The sequence below is a fragment of the Aulonocara sp. 'chitande type north' Nkhata Bay genome, linkage group LG11 (genome assembly GCF_057382095.1).
Source record: "Aulonocara sp. 'chitande type north' Nkhata Bay isolate Kocher_YH1m ecotype deep benthic linkage group LG11, A_spYH_male_GT1.1, whole genome shotgun sequence".
Lineage (NCBI taxonomy): Eukaryota > Metazoa > Chordata > Actinopteri > Cichliformes > Cichlidae > Aulonocara > Aulonocara sp. 'chitande type north' Nkhata Bay.
In genome coordinates, this window is record NC_141354.1 from 8,665,304 (window position 1) to 8,681,260 (window position 15,957).

At 41.0% G+C, this 15,957-nt stretch overlaps 1 protein-coding gene across 3 annotated transcripts in view; it reads right to left on the reverse strand.

The window, feature by feature from the left end:
• Positions 1 to 15,957, reverse strand: part of vps13b (vacuolar protein sorting 13 homolog B) — a 301,321-nt gene that overhangs the window by 108,324 nt on the left and 177,040 nt on the right. For all 3 annotated transcript variants that reach the window (XM_086310380.1, XM_086310381.1, XM_086310379.1), the window contains one exon: positions 3,568 to 3,771. In XM_086310380.1, the coding sequence (XP_086166506.1) occupies positions 3,568 to 3,771 (204 nt within the window). The remainder of the gene's footprint in view (positions 1 to 3,567; positions 3,772 to 15,957) is intronic.

The window sequence follows — 15,957 nt, forward strand, 5'->3', positions numbered from 1 at the left end:
GATCCTGTCAGTGGATCCACAGTGCTGGAATTTCCTCACAAAACCTCAGGAAGCAAACTGAGGCCACTGCAGATCAGCCGCTACTGGAATTAAATCCAAAAAGCAGCAGAATCAACATACCGTGAGTCTAAGGCTGGGGGGAGAGAGAGGGTATCAATGTAAAGAAAAAGGAAAAGGTGTGAACTTTAGAAGTGGTGTGTGTCAAAACTTGTTGCAACCAAGGTGGTGTATTTCTGTTAATGATTGCAGCAGACAAGTAAAGCTGTGAACTTGGCTCCCCTCTCCTCAGTGTCCTGGAATTTTCTCACACATTCAGCTATGACTTGGTAGTGTTGGTAGCTGAGGCGCAGCACACTGCAGTGCACCAAAGCCCTGCCGAGCTTCTAGTGCTGTTTCTGCTACAGCGAGGGGAGTCGCATTGCTTTAAGGTTAAATGGAAGAGCTGGGACGAGACCCCAACACCACTACTGACTTTGACCTTATCAGTATGACCATAGAGACACACCTGCCTATAAATGTATACCTTAATTGTGTAAACGATATCTTACGGAGTTAAATGGAAAAAGAGGAAACATCAGAAAAGAAATATACGCTAAAGAAGAATGACAATCCAGTGATAAAGAGCTAGGAGCTTCTGATTATAAACAGGAGTCAAACTTTAGTGACCTTTACTCCATAAAAGTGGGTGTCAATCCTCTTGAGTGCAAAAAGAACTGTTACATATTAGGTCATACAATCATCAAGTTTGAAACAGAAATCCAGACCCACTCTAGTATGTCTTACGACAGCTAAATCTATGCTAAAGATTTTTAGCATCTTCTGGAGCCCAAAGTGAGAGCCCAGAATGTCACCTCATTGCCCTTTCAGACAATGTGGACTTGGCACTAGGCCCATTTCAGAGAAACATATTGAGTGAAAGAAAGAAAGAATGTGACTGGATTAAAGATCAGAAGCCCCTTGCTCTTGTGAGCGTCTCTGACACAGTAGTAAGAATGTAAGACAAATATAGGCCCAAGTCCACTACCTAAAAGAGCTATTTTACAGCTGACCTGGCCAGGATTGGAGGATTAGAGACAAGCGAATAAAAACTGGTGCACAGACAACAGAAAAACATCAAGGTAGAGTTTAGAGATAACATCCCATGCATATTAAACTCCATTGTCTTCTTGGAAAGGGAACACAACGGTTTAAGAATTTTTATCTTTTCACAATCCAACAAGAAACAGAGGAAGTTCTTACTATAATACAAAGAATCTCTGTGTGTTTGTTTCTGTGTCCATGATCTCTTTATAGAGTTGAGCCACCAAACAGATACACAGATATATCTTAGGTACTTGATGGTTTTTATGTATATCAGATTATATGACATGTTATCTAGCAACCACATATTGACCGACTATTTATACTGCTATAATACCTTATAATCCATTGCTTTAATTTCACATTAACATTTCACTTATATCCACCAAAGTTAAATAATGCATAATATATTATGATAAATCACATTACTTAGTTGTCACCCAGCAAAAGGCTAAAATGACCCATTTTTAAGATATAAACAACATTTACCCCATTATTTTTACTTTGCCATTGTGATTTAGTATATCTGTTTACCAACAGCACAAACAGGCCAAACAACACTGTAGCATGGGGGTGTAGAAGTAGTAATAATATACTGAAAAGCACAAACCAAAGGAACAGGGCTTTGCGATATGACCAAAATCTCATATCCCGATATAAGAATTCTATCGTCCGAATAACGACATAAATCACAAAAATGTAACATTTTCTGTAAATTCTGTGAATCTCGGGCAGCTCGACCTGCGGGAAGTGTTTCCAGCTGCGCGTCATGTAGCTGGAATTGAGTGTTTTAACAGATGCATGAAACTATACATTTCTAGACATAAGTTGTAACGGCCGCAGTTTTCTTTGTGAGTATTTATTACACGGCGTGCTGCGGGGAAAAGACTGTTCTAACGTTTGAGTCTAAGGTTTATTTTTTAGCACCTGGCGGCTCTTTTTTACTTCTCATCCGTAAATAATCTGCATCTTTCACGTGATTCAGTTTATTTTGAAAAGTCTCAACAGGATCTTGAGCTTTATTGTGAAAGGTTTATGTGGAACATAAACAAGCGAACACGCGATGCTGTTGTTGCTAACCACAACGCATAAAAACAGTTGCTTGTCCGTCTGTAGTGTGGTTATATTAAATATATGAGAAATAGAGAACTTTAAGAAATTAATATAGCCACTACAGTGACGATGAAAAAATATTGCCGTAAACAGTTTATTTTGCGACACCACGAAACAAACGATAGCGTAAAATGAAACGATAGACGTTTTTATATCGTCATCCGATATATATCGTTATATCGAACAGCCCTACAAAGGAAGCACATAAAATCAAGCAGTGCTTGCTTTTATGAGAAAGTGCAGCAAGATGCCTTTCAGGAAGAAACTGAAAGAACAGAGCTCCCATGAAATAAGTCTGGCTGTCACAATAAAAAGGTCTTATTGGAGGTCTGAGAGCTGAGGGCTGAGCATCACTATCATGTTTTCCAAGACAGTATGATTGTCTTGGAAAAGTCTTCTTCCAAGACAATCATACTGTCTCTGTGTGTAAGAAATACAATAAAGAAAAAAAAATATTCCTAATGAGTATGTATGACTGTTTGCTTGTATTGTATTGTTTGCATTGGAAAGTGTGCCCATCTATGTGTGAAAGGTGTGAGTATCTCAGCCAGCAAGTCCCAATGACCTGAGACTACTCGGTCTCAATCAGGCCCGTGTTGATTTTGCACTGCATTCTTCCATGAGGCTTATTTTTAGTTGACAGGGAACAAATCTGGAACCTTTGCCTATGATTTTGTGATTTTTGGTCCTGTTCCCTCTCAAAACATGAGCAGAAAAAAGGATGTGGGGCCAAACAGGCTGTTAGACTCATGCTTGTTTTAGCTCCCGAGTCTAAGAAAAAAGTGACAGGACTTGTAATTATGAGCGTGCATGGAGAGGCTGCATGATAGGGAGCTAACTCAATAACTACGACTGATATAAATTACAAGACTTTCTTAGCAGATTAAACACATACACCCACACATGCACCTACCTGACTGGGGTGGAAATATGAAATTTAAAACCAGTAAGATTCAAACCAGAAATGAAAATAGTAAAAAAACAAAGATCAGAAACACTAGTAAAACATTATTTTTTTTAAAAGCCACACATTTGTAGGCAACTTCATCAGACTTGACCTATGCATATATATTCTTCCCATGTTTACCAACCATCTATAATTTTGTCATCATGGTTGTTCATGCAGTAGAGGTCAAGCCCTTGATGGGTTACTACTTATTGATAGTTTTATACTATCAATAAAACATAGATTAATTTCCTCCTAGTGGGATTACAAAGGGATATAGGAGTGATCACCTTTGGATCAAAAATGTGAGAAGTGTGATCAGTCAATTAAAAAAAGTAATTGGTACAGAGACATCTACCTGTGATACACATACAAGACAGAATTAAATTCGCCACAGCAACTCATGAAACATCCAAGTGGCTCCTGACCTGCTAGCCATGTTCCACTCCAGCGCAGGGTTCTGGGAGCTCCTCTCACTCTCTGCTGATGTAGTTCCTTTGATTCCCTCCTTTTCTGGTTTAAGCTGTTCCCACTGAGCAGTCCCAATGTTGATAGACTGAAGATCGATCTGGTATTGACGATCCTCCACCTCTGAGCCCGGGTCACGAAGGATGCCAAGGTTCAATGCACGACTGAATGAAAAAAAAGTTTGAGTCAGTATTCATATTAGGGCTACTTTGAGGTTTGGATGTTCAGTAAGTCATCATGTAAGAAGGAAAGAGTAAGACACATTAAATGCAATTAAGTTTAATTTCACTTGTGCAATATACTTTGCATTAGATTCAACAAGGAGGTGCCGATGTCAAATAGACTAAATGCAAAAAATATGACTTTAGTTATTATTATAGAGGTTCGGTTGTGTCAGGCTGTACTTTATATGCTTGGTTATGATAAAGTACGTGAGCCTAGGGGTACACCAGGTAGTCTGTTGTAGTGAACCAGTAAAGATGTTCTGGCTCTAGGCCCTAACCACTACTGACTGCTTCTTTCTGCTTTTTCAGTGGTTTAGTAGCACATTTTTCTTACGGGATGATTTATGACTAAATGTAAGACCAAGGAATTGTGCAGCCAGACCTCAGATAAAAAAAACCCTCTGCAGGCCTCAGGTGAAATCACTTGCCTTTTATAAAGTTTTGATTTATGCCAGCTTATCGCTGGCAGTAAACATTGTTTAAACCCTGGCTGGACAGCACGGTAGTCTGGAGAGTGGCTCTTACTGCCTTTGGCCTGCTGTTTCCGTCTCCAGAAACACAGGCTTGTACAGTGTACACCAACTGTAATGTGGTAGAGGAGATGTAGAGATATGTCAGGAGTGGGCAGCGCTGTGTTTGTAGCCAAACTGCTACAGTCAAGTGAGCAAAGACTGTCCCGTCAGCGCCAAGAAAAAGTGATGTCATCTATTTTGCCTTTGAGAGACAAGATCCTGACGAATTCATGAGGCAAAAGGAATAATCAAAATTCAACATCTGTATATGACATCAGGGCTTTTGGTTCATTATGATATGTTTATTTGTGCTGGTGAATTCAAATGAGAGCTTAAATGGTATAAATAAGAGCTTAAAATGGCTACAGATGTAGCAGCAGCATGAGTAGTTTTATTTGTTTCGGCAACGTCAATGGCAATTTTCATATAGCGTTTCCCCTGCTTAGCGGCTCTGGAAAGGTCTCTACCAGAGCGTGATGTTATGACAATAAGCACCAAGTACAAAAACAATGGCAATGGGAGATCAGAGGTGTATAACTGGATTTACTTGGATTTGTTGACATACAAACAAGTGAAACAGATCCTTAATCAACATTTGGAACCACATTTATCAACAAAGTATAATATAAATCAAACCAAGGGCTCTGTAACATTTGGGTGGGATGTGTCAGTCTAGATTCATTAGGGTTTTTGTAACAGTACCTCCATCACCCTCCCCGTGCCTAAACGGTATTTTTCACATTAAAGAAAACCACAGTTACCTCATATGCTTTCCAAATTATCTCCTAACGTTAGCTTATTTAGGAGACTCTTACTCATAATCAACATAACATGAGCGTCTGCAGCCAAGCCTCTACATCGCCGAGCTGCAGGGTCATCTTCAGTGACATAAATAAATATGATAAACATTTGTCTTGGTCATGCAGCCAGTGGAAACCGGTGTGATTTAATATCAAAAGACATATTTCAGCAAATCGCAGGAAACGAGAGAGCTTCATTTCTGACAAATGAGGAGGGGAGGAATTTTGGAAGTTCCCCTTGGGGTGCAATAATAATTGAAGCCAGATTTTCTTGTTGTACATGTGGGGGGAAAACACTGGTGGTTTGACATATTTGATTGGTAATGTGAAGACCACACTGCTTGGCCAAGAGGAGTCGGGGAATGCTTTGGGAAAGCATGACATTCACTCTGCCCACAGTATAACGGACCGACTGAAAGCGTGCAGAGAGAGGCAGGTGGAACACACCCTTCTGCTCTGTCTCACATCCCATTATCAGACATCTGCTTGCCACTACCACACAGAAAATCTAGAGGAAAATGAAAATAACAAGTCATAAATGACATGCTTTCACAGATGAGGAGGGCAGGGAAGAGAGAGGGAGGAAGGCATGGAGGGGAGGGGCATTTTTCTCAAGCACAAGTACTTAGTTTTGCCCTTGTTCCTCGGCCAACCTTATTTTAATTGCAGGAAAAGACCACAGAAACATTATTTTTTACGACAAAATTCTGCTATTTATAAAAATGGATCAAAAGCTCTGCAATAAGCATGTTCTGTTTCACAGCGTTCATGGCTATTATTTTAAAAAACATCTCTCCCTCTTCTGACACTATTTAAACCCAATTTGAGTCCAAAAAGCCACTGGGCCGATTTTGCATCAGAGCTGAAATATGAAGGCCCCGGTCCAACTTTATTATGGCCCAAAATCAAACCCTCCACCCAATGCAAGCCCTTCAGTGGGAAACAGCAGACAAAATAGCAAAGCCATGGCAGTGTTTAGTATCCAAAATGCAGGACTTGGAATAAGATGTTCACTGATACTTCATCACTGAGAAGAAGAAGAAAACGATGTTCCAAATGCTTTTTACAGGAGATACTCGGATAAATTAATAAAAATGGGCGATTAAGTGCATTTTCTGTTCCTCTGTTTAGCATTCTTTGGGTCTATGCATGTGCTGGGCGGAACATCGGTCATGATTTGTGTTAAGTGGACGTGTGGGAGGACAGAGTGCTTAACGTGAAGCAGATTTGGCAATGGGATTCATGAAATAATTTTACCGGCAACTATATAAAAACGGTTATTATGCACGTTATGTAACGTATATACTGATAAACTTTGATGACTTTGATGTAAGCTTGCACGAGACGAGAAAGTGGGTTGTAAGAAAAAAAGTAAAATACATACATATAGTGCTATAGGGATGAAGAATCGTTAAGCAAAGGGGTGAATAAGTAAAAAGATTGCTGAAAAAGAGCAAAAGTAGAATTACCATAGTGAGGGCTTGAAGGCCAGCTGTGGTTCAAGGTTGTAAAACAAACCACAGTGGGATCTGGTTCAGGCTCATGGCCCAATGCTAGGAATTTGGGAGCTGTGGGCTGCGCTGAAGCCGCTTGCCCAGGATCCTTTGGGGCAGGGTGCATCGTGGCCCATGGCTTTGAACGGTCTCTCACCTTCCTCTCTCAACCCCTAGCTACAGATTCCCAATTCCCATCCCTGGCCCAGGGCCAGAGGGCCAGGAAGCACCGGGGTAATACCAAGCGTCACTGGCTTCTGGATCTCGTCACTCTGAAACCCGCAATCTGAACCCTCAACCCCAGACCTGTGTTTCACTCCATTTCCCCAACAATCACATGCAATACATGTCTACTTCCATGCTCAACAGAGGCAGGTTTATATGTAAATAGGAATATGGGTGTGTGTGCTGAGAGAGATGGGGCCCTGCTTCTGCTCTCCTGATAAAACATACATACTGAGTAGAAATTTCATTGAGATCTCAAGCTTAATTCGGCAAAGTCAAGCTAAATTAGGCTTGTAAACAGATGTTCACAAGTTTTCCAAGTACTAGGTTTTGAGCAGTATATTTAAAGTGAAGGAACACATGCTACACATGAAATAGAAACACTGCATGCTTCGGTGTGTTTTTTCACTTGGGCTTAACCACTCTTCCAAACACTAAAGTAACATCCAAGAGGCAAACTGTTTTTCTGACACCAGCACGAATACTATCACTCATCCATGAATTATTAAAAAAAAGGCAAGTGTTCAGTTGAGGTTTTGATCATCTCTCTCCCTGCCTCCAAATGTTATCGGTCAAACACCATTAGCACCCAGCAGCTCCTCCGTGGTATTTCTGTCGTGGAGAGCTGCCGAGCTCCACAATCAGCTTGCCACGACTCCCATCGGCTTTAAGCGGAGTCCCACTGGGCTTGTGTGTGTGCCGAGGGGGAATTCATAAGCATTATGATTCATGAAACCAGCAATTACTTAGTAAGTTAAGCACCCCTGCCTACGGTGGTCTGCTCTGAATTGCCAGAAATTCGGCAACTTCTGAGGTGTGGATTTATGACCCCAGTCAAGTCCAATTGCTCTTAATTTGCATCTACCAATTATAGTAATTAAGGCTCCGAACAAGAATGCCGAGTAGCTCTCAGAGCACGAGGGGAAAATGATGTTGTGGAATAAAGCAAGTCAGCAGAATCTAAGACGCAGTCACCGAAGGACTTTAATGACACTGCTACTAAAATGATTTTTGATGACTGGAGCTTTTTCAAAAGGAGTCGAACACAGTCGCGAGAAACAAAATATCCAAGACAACAAAACCAAAACAATGCACCTAATTTGTCACAGTTGGCAATAACAAAATACTTACTTTTTAGCCAAGTACAACAAATCCAATCTTTAGTTGATTGATTTTTTTTCTCACTGGCACAGTACACAATAAACAGAAATTGCTGCTTTCCTGAATTGTGTATTGGCTTTGATGTACTGACAAACTTCCATGACAAAAACTCAATCTATTCTTTTTTATTTTAGCCCAGCAGCATTACTCATCTCCCCTGCTACTCCCAACAGAAGCATGTTATTCATTACGTTGATTGCACTTTAAAGACACTCATACTCGACCAATTATATCATATTTACACAAGATCTTAGGAGGAAACTATTACTTCTATATACAATACAAGCTGGGCTTAGTTCGAGCTCAAACCACCCTCATGACAGCGGTACGCGATGGTAAGACGTTAAGAGAAAGCACTACTGAAGACGGGCCTCTGTTTACAATGACATGGTGTATACTAAAAGTCAGTGTTTGCACTTTGATTTCAACATATCATAATTACAGAAGTCATTTATCTCCCATGCAGTTTACATGTCAGAGAAGTTATAATGTTATAAACAGTCTGCGTTAGGCGTAAAAGTCACTGGATAACATGTGCTCTCCACGATGGCATGTTAAACATGACAGTCTGGCCGGTGTAATTTATAGGCTCATCACGCTCGTAATTCATAATCGGATTCTTGCATCAGATCTCCATGTTGCAGAAAAAACAAAACAAAAAACAAGCCATGCCTTAAGACTGAACAGGTATTTCTTTTGGCTTCAGCAGATGTGCATTTCATGGAATTCACACACACATTCACTGACTGCACAAATGAAACTGCTAATCTTTTGTTATATTCTAAGATTTACTATACAGCTCAATACGTTTTCTACAGTCACATGGTGGATACTGACTCATTTATTAACACATTATATCAAAAGTCTTTTTAAAGACGTACTTATTGCATATCCTTGGCTACACATCAGTCAGAACTTTGATGCACCTCCAAACTTTCAGTCTAAAGTACTCTGCAGTTTGTCCTGGCTAATAGCACTGCAAGGGCCATTTATTGAAATGCACAGATGTCGTCCTCAACCCCACTGCTCCTGTTCTGCTTCGCCTTAGTTATGGCTGCACGCACGCATGCATGGACGCATGCACACATGCACACACGCAAACAGACACATAGCTAGCCTGGTCTGTTTAGCTTTAACTCTGCTCCTCTGTCGCTTCTGCTGCTAGCTCCAAGCACGGAGCATTCCTGGGTAACAGGGACAGTAATTCAGTGACTTTTTAAGGGCAATGACTTCTTATTGGATTGCATCCTACAGCAGGTACATCTGCAAAGGATCTAGTTGAAAAGGGTCCTTGGATCCTCAACAACTGAACCTGCAGACCTGTGTGCATATTAGTCCATCTCAGATCCTTTCCAGCAATACACGCTCGAAGCTGACGCTGGTAATAATTGCATTTGTGTGTGTTTGAGAGTCTACGTGTCACAAAGGGACAACCCTACGATTTCTCCCACAAATCTGAATGGGCCAGTGCTTGTGAAATCACTTCCTCTCTTAGCAGTAACAGATTTGATATGCTTCCTCTCTGCTCTGAAAATGGACATAATACTGCTTTTATAAAACATGTCAGGATGAGTTTCAGCAGTGGGTCCCTGGTGCCGAGGTGTGAAGGGAATGCTTACTTCCTCAGAACTCAGATTGAAACCAGATTTGTGTCCCCACCAAGCAATTTTCAAAGTGACGTAATCCCACAACCATTTTAATTTGAGAGGCCTTATCTCTAATTAATCGCTAAACACATGCACGGAATAGATTATTCATAACTGGATGCAGCAGAGAACATGGCAGGGGTGGTTAAGAATCTGGCTTACCCTTACGTGCAATCATCTTCATCAAGTTAAAGAAAAACAGGCCCACACCTCGGTGTTACTTTTACACCAATTATTGGAAAACTCGGAAGATTCCTGATCCAAAGCTTGCTACAGGTCTCTGGCAACCCCTGTGTGTTCAGTAGGTCTGACTGACAAAGCCTGAAGTGTCTGAAACCCCTTTGATATATAAAGGATTTAGAATGACTCGGGACCCAAGCCAGTGCAGTTGTAAGTAAAATAGGTGAAGCAGTGATGCATACTTAGTAGAAATACTCAGTATGCATACAGCCACTGCACACACCATCAACACAGACAAGAAACAGAAAACCAAGGAGTCTCTCACAAAACTGTACGAATGTTACACAGCACAGCGCTCAGACACATAGGCACACGATAAGCATCCAAAATCGAAGTTTACTCCTGCACATAAAGAAGTCGTGCTCCGGCAAAAAGAGTGTTTTATGGAGCTGTAAAATTAAGCTCATTTTATGGATCCAACTGCATGAACCACTACTGTTTTTTTCCACTTGATATTGATTAAGTGGTTCAGTATTGCCAAGCTGGTTCACATTAGTACAGAAACAGTTGTGTTGTGTGTATTTTTGAAGATGCTCATTTTTATCTGTGAAAACGAGTCTCTCTGGCAGAGCCTTTGAAGTTGATTACACTGTGTTTACAGCAATTATTGAATTCTGACAAATGTTTAAAGCAGCCAGATTACATATCAAGGCCCTATCCTTCTTCAGACAAAGAGCAAAAACTTTCCTAAACAAAGTCAGGGAAATGATGGCCATATTTGATTAGGTTAACGTATGCTACAGGTTAAGCAGACAGGCTGAACAAACATGTAATTGGATAACTAAAACAGTAGGTCCTTCTCACTGACGTTTGCCTCGACCTTAAACAACATTTTGTTCTAATTCAAATTTCTTTCCAGCAAACAAAAGACAGAATGAAACAAAATACAACAACTTGCTGCTGGAAGCGCCACACATAAAGGAATTAAAAACGTATGTCTAAATCGCAAGCTTAAAGGAGAGACGGCTCGGACTTTGAGAATACGAGAGCAGCTTAAAAGCCTCTGGTGCTGCCCAGGACTGCAACACTGCAACTGCTTTCTCGTGAGATAGTATCCAAATACTTTTATGTCAGCAAGGAAAAACAGCATAAAATAATTACAATAATCTGGGGCACACATGCTTCCTACATCAGCTAATTCTTCCTCCTCTGCGAATGACTGTGGAGCCAATGTTTATAATTCTGAAGCGGATCTCAAATTCATCCAGACCTCCAAGAGTATTTACACAAAGTGACATTTCTATATGGGAGATTTCCCCTTTTCCCTCGCTAACTGAGGGAATCACACAAGGGGAGAGTACTCCTGGACTTTTTGAGTCATTTTGAGTTGTCAGTGTAGGGAAAGTCAAGGTGTTACTAGGTTAAGTATTGCTGGGATCCCCTGTATCAACTAACAGAGTGCTGAAATAGCGTTCCACAGAACTATAATAAAGGCTGTGTTCAATCATTCGCATCTGGACCCACCATACTGTACATGTGCAGTGACAGTGTTCTCTAAGAATCAGCACGAGATGAGTCGTTTCTGTCTGTTTGGTGGCAAAGACCTTGTTCCAGGACGAAGAACACGCACGACGTGAGAAACACAAAATGGGGGAAAAAAACCCAAAAGGATGGGAAAGAAAGATGAAACTGTTGTGTGATAAACAGACTGAGTAGAAATATTTAACTCATACAAGCACAGAATGAATAGAAAAACCTGCAACATCTCATCTCTGTTCAGTCTTTCAGTTCTTCTTGTTTGAAAACATGTTTCACATGTTTTCTTTACACAGTTCCCAACAAAGTCACTTTTTTGTCTTTTAATAGCCTCCTTCACTCTCCCCTCTCCTCTCTTGCCAGTCAGTGTTTTGGTACAGTGACTCCAGAACAGTGAGAAGGAAGTGGCCCCTGCAGGCCAGGCTCCTGACAAACCACAACTCTAAACAGGCAGTGCTGTGAAAATATGGCATTCAAACAACACAATGCCAAAGCTTCTGACCGCCATGCCGACATCCTAAACAGCTGCAGGCACAGAGAACGTTGAATAGGGGGGAAAAAAACAACGGGAAAAGAAACACATAGTAATAATAAAAAAAGTAGCAGAGAGGGGGAGATTACAATCAAAAACATGCAAAGTAGATCTTAAGCAGTGTCTGAGTCAAGCTAGTAACTGGACAGGGCTGCTTTTTTTTAAAAAACAACAACAAAAAAACGGGGAATTGAGAGATGAAAAAGATCTGATGCTAACACAACAGCCCCCTGTGACTCCATGGATATCTGAAAAACATATTGGACAAATAGCATGCTGTGCAGTCAGAGGCTGCGGGGAGAGAATGAAAAAATGGAGTGAGAGATGGTTTAGGAAGGAAGGAAGGAAGGAGTGGAACAAGTAGTGCTTCTGTTGAGCAGAAAATCTGTGCAGAAAAGAAGTCCAGGTGTAAAGAATTAAAGGAGATGGCACATCAAACAGAGGTTCACTGTGCCTCTTTCCTGTCGCCCTGGTGGCAGGAAATGCTCTAAAGCATCCTGTGAGCTGACCAGAAAGAGACAGACGAGAGGGCGCAACAAGAAGTAAAGTGGAAAGTGAGGAACAGACGAGGGCAAATGTAGAAAATGTTCAACAACATCCTGCAGAGAAGTGGGAGATTAGAGGAGAGAGAAGCACATGGGAAGAAATAATGGGGAAGGGGGAGGATATATGGAATGCTGCAGCAAGAACAGTGCAGAGGAAAAGGAGAGACTAAGGAGAAGAAGGAAACGCTTCAATAAATGCTATTTGAGATGACTTGGCAAATTTGTGTATTGGATGTTTTTGTGTTTCAAATATGTGTGTGTCTGTGTAGATACAGATACATATGTATAGCTGAATATCTCCAGCTGATATCATCCTTCAAAAAAAACCTTCTTCTGCTTAAAAACTATTTTGCAGCTTTTAAAAACTAACAATACCAGCCCATTACTGACTGCAGATAATGCGAGACCTGAAAAAAAAAAAAAACCCAAAAAAAACCCCCACTCTTAAAATCCCTGCTTAGATTTAAGAAGAGGAGATGGAATACAAATCAAGGGAGGACAAGATTGCTTTAAACACTGGCTCATCTTCATTACAGAGGAATGAAAGGGAGGCTTTGCCAACAGTTGGACATTTCATTTCAGCATAAAAATATGGAGCAAAGCATATTTGCTTCAGTTAATAATTTTTGCCCCGGTAACATGTGCGTAACAAGAGCAGTGCGATGATAAATTGACATGGGTGGGGTGCTGATTGGAGGGCTGTTGTGCATGTGTGTGTGTGTACACGGGTGTGTGGTAAGTTATAGAGGGAAGACAGGGGACCACACACCAAAGTTGTCTATAATGTGGCTTCATATTTCCTTCAAACCTGCAGCTAAAGTAACATGACTGACGTTCTCACACACAACGCAACTAGCTGTAAAACTGGCCCATTTTGATCCCATGAACAAATTCTGGGGCGAGTTCAACCAAATACGCACAGCAAAGTGTCCACGACAGCCTCGGGAATCTAATCTACTGTGTCTGATATCTGATTCATGCAGAACACAACTGATGTATGTAAACATTCATAATAACTCAATGGCCTCTCTAAGTGAAACAGATCGTTAAGCTAAAGACCTGTGTTCATATGCTGGGAATATATCTATATCTATATATAGAGAGAGATATAGATATATACACACATGCACACATGAACATAACTCAGGACCACATAAAACACTGAATTTGTTTATTTAAAAAGAAATGTTCTCCTTCTAAAATCAAAGTGAAAATAGAGTTGTAGGGGGAGTAATTAAACACATTAGTTTACATTATATACATTAAAATAAACTATTCCAAGCAGTAAGGACTTTAAAAACTGGTAAAGACTGGGAGGAGGAAGACAAATCTAAGCCCACTTTAGTGCCAGCTTCTTGTTCTTTCAAGTCTAGCTGGGCCTCCTGGGGTTGTAATGTGCCTCTTGTTACACAAGCATTAGGCAATTATGCCACTGGTTTCTTACTGGCTTCCCAGAGCCGCAGCAGAGCTTGTGGCTTCACACATGGACATTTGAAAGCATCTGCACATTCCTTCCTTCTCGAGGTCGACTTCTTTTTTTCCCCTCTGTTGTACTTCAGTTAGTTCTGCTCTGGTGTGATGTTCGACTATGTAGCCCATTGATAACTTTGGCGGGAGACTACTGACCACACACATACACGTGTGCAGATATACATGGGTGAATCATTAGAAAAAAGCAAATGTGTGTAAATGTTTACAATCTGGTGGCCACATTATGTTGTAAACCTAATGAGCACCACAATTATAAAAGTGGATTTCAGAAACTATTCTATTATGGAAGTAAACTACTGATAATTGTAACAACACTACAGCTACATGTAGCTTCACTGCTATAAGAAAAAAGGGGCTATAACTCGTCCTCCAAATGCACTTTGTGAAACCTCTTTGTGTATCTCGACACATGGCTCAAGTTCAGCTATTTCTGTGTTAATTTTATGGAGGAAAAAGAAACTAGACAAAGTAGAGACACACTGACTGTCAATACTGTATTTCTATTCCCCTGATAGTCCACCTGGCCCCTGCTACTGCTGTGTGACTGGCCAGTCTGAGTCTCATTGTCATTAAAATGACAGCTTCAAACCAACCACGCAGGATGCTAGAACATCAACATGTCATGAGCAGGCAGAAAAGGAACTAAAACACAATTATGCACAAGGCTGGGGTTTGACTGCAAATGCACATTTTCAGGCACACACACACACACCAGAGCTAGAATGTGTATATCGCACGCTGCAGTTGAGCACAGAGCTTCCGAGGCAGGGTGTATTCTTAGAACCCTAATATCCTGCTTCAGGATGAGCCATTCGCACACACACACACACAATCACTGAGGTTGGATCCCTGTGGTCATGCGGTCAACCCCTGGATCAGGCCCTTTATGAGTGAAGGACAGCTGAGGCATGATCCCTCTTGCCTCTGTCAGCATGCATCCCGAGCTGACTGACAGCAATATGCCAAAACACATGAACAGTTTCCGGGAAGCTCTGCATTAAGGTCTGTCACCTTCAGTGCCACTGAACAAAGCATGCAGAAATCCATGTTGCTTCCAACACAAAGATGCAGACAGATGAGAGGAAAAAATGATCCGCGCTGTATCTGTATGGCTATTTCAGCTTTAAAATGAAAAATAAAATGGAAGGGTTTAATGAGCTCATTTTGGGTGTTTGGGGAAGTACAGTGACATACACTGCACACTTTTAGCATTTACTCTTTCTAAGGAGTTTATATTATATTCTTTTTGTTTAATTCAAACCCTGCAGAAACACATCTTACTTATCCTCAGATATCTTGTTCCCAGAGTTGAGATTTTGTTTCTGGTAAATGCTGAACCCTTTGATTTAAAAAGTAACATGTTTAAAATTAGCTTAATCTGAATAAGATGCATAAGCAGTTCAGGAAACAAATACATGGATTATAGACTAAAGGGACAGTTTTGGCAACTTTACCCAAAATAATAACAATGTATCCCATTGGAACAATTCTACAACAAATTGACTGGATAGCTGTTCAAACTTTATTAAGACCAAAGTGTTGGCCCGTTTGTTCCTAAGGCAAACGGGCCAGCATCACTATCTCACTGTGCCAAAAAAGAGGAGGAAAATAAGTTGTGGTTTACTTGTTTGATTCCCTTGTGGTGAGTCCTAATACTCCCTTCTCTCTATCTTCTCCCCTTTTTTGCACACTACATTGGAGTCATATGCATAAATGGCCATAAAAAATGTATAGCTGGGCCCAGGCTGGGGTTTTCTCCCTCCTAATCTCCCTAAACCTCTAACTGCAGGCCGACGAATACAAGTGTTGTGGTACAATCTTCTCACAGAGTGGAGGGCCTGAGAATAACATCACAGAGGCCACAGATATTTATGGAATGAACCACAGGCTGTACACAGAAGTCAGCAGACACCACAACACAGCACACAAGATGCTGTATACAGCTCCCTGCTCATAGGCAAGACGCTGCCAGCTAAACAAAGTGCAATGCTGTCGTCAAAAGCTT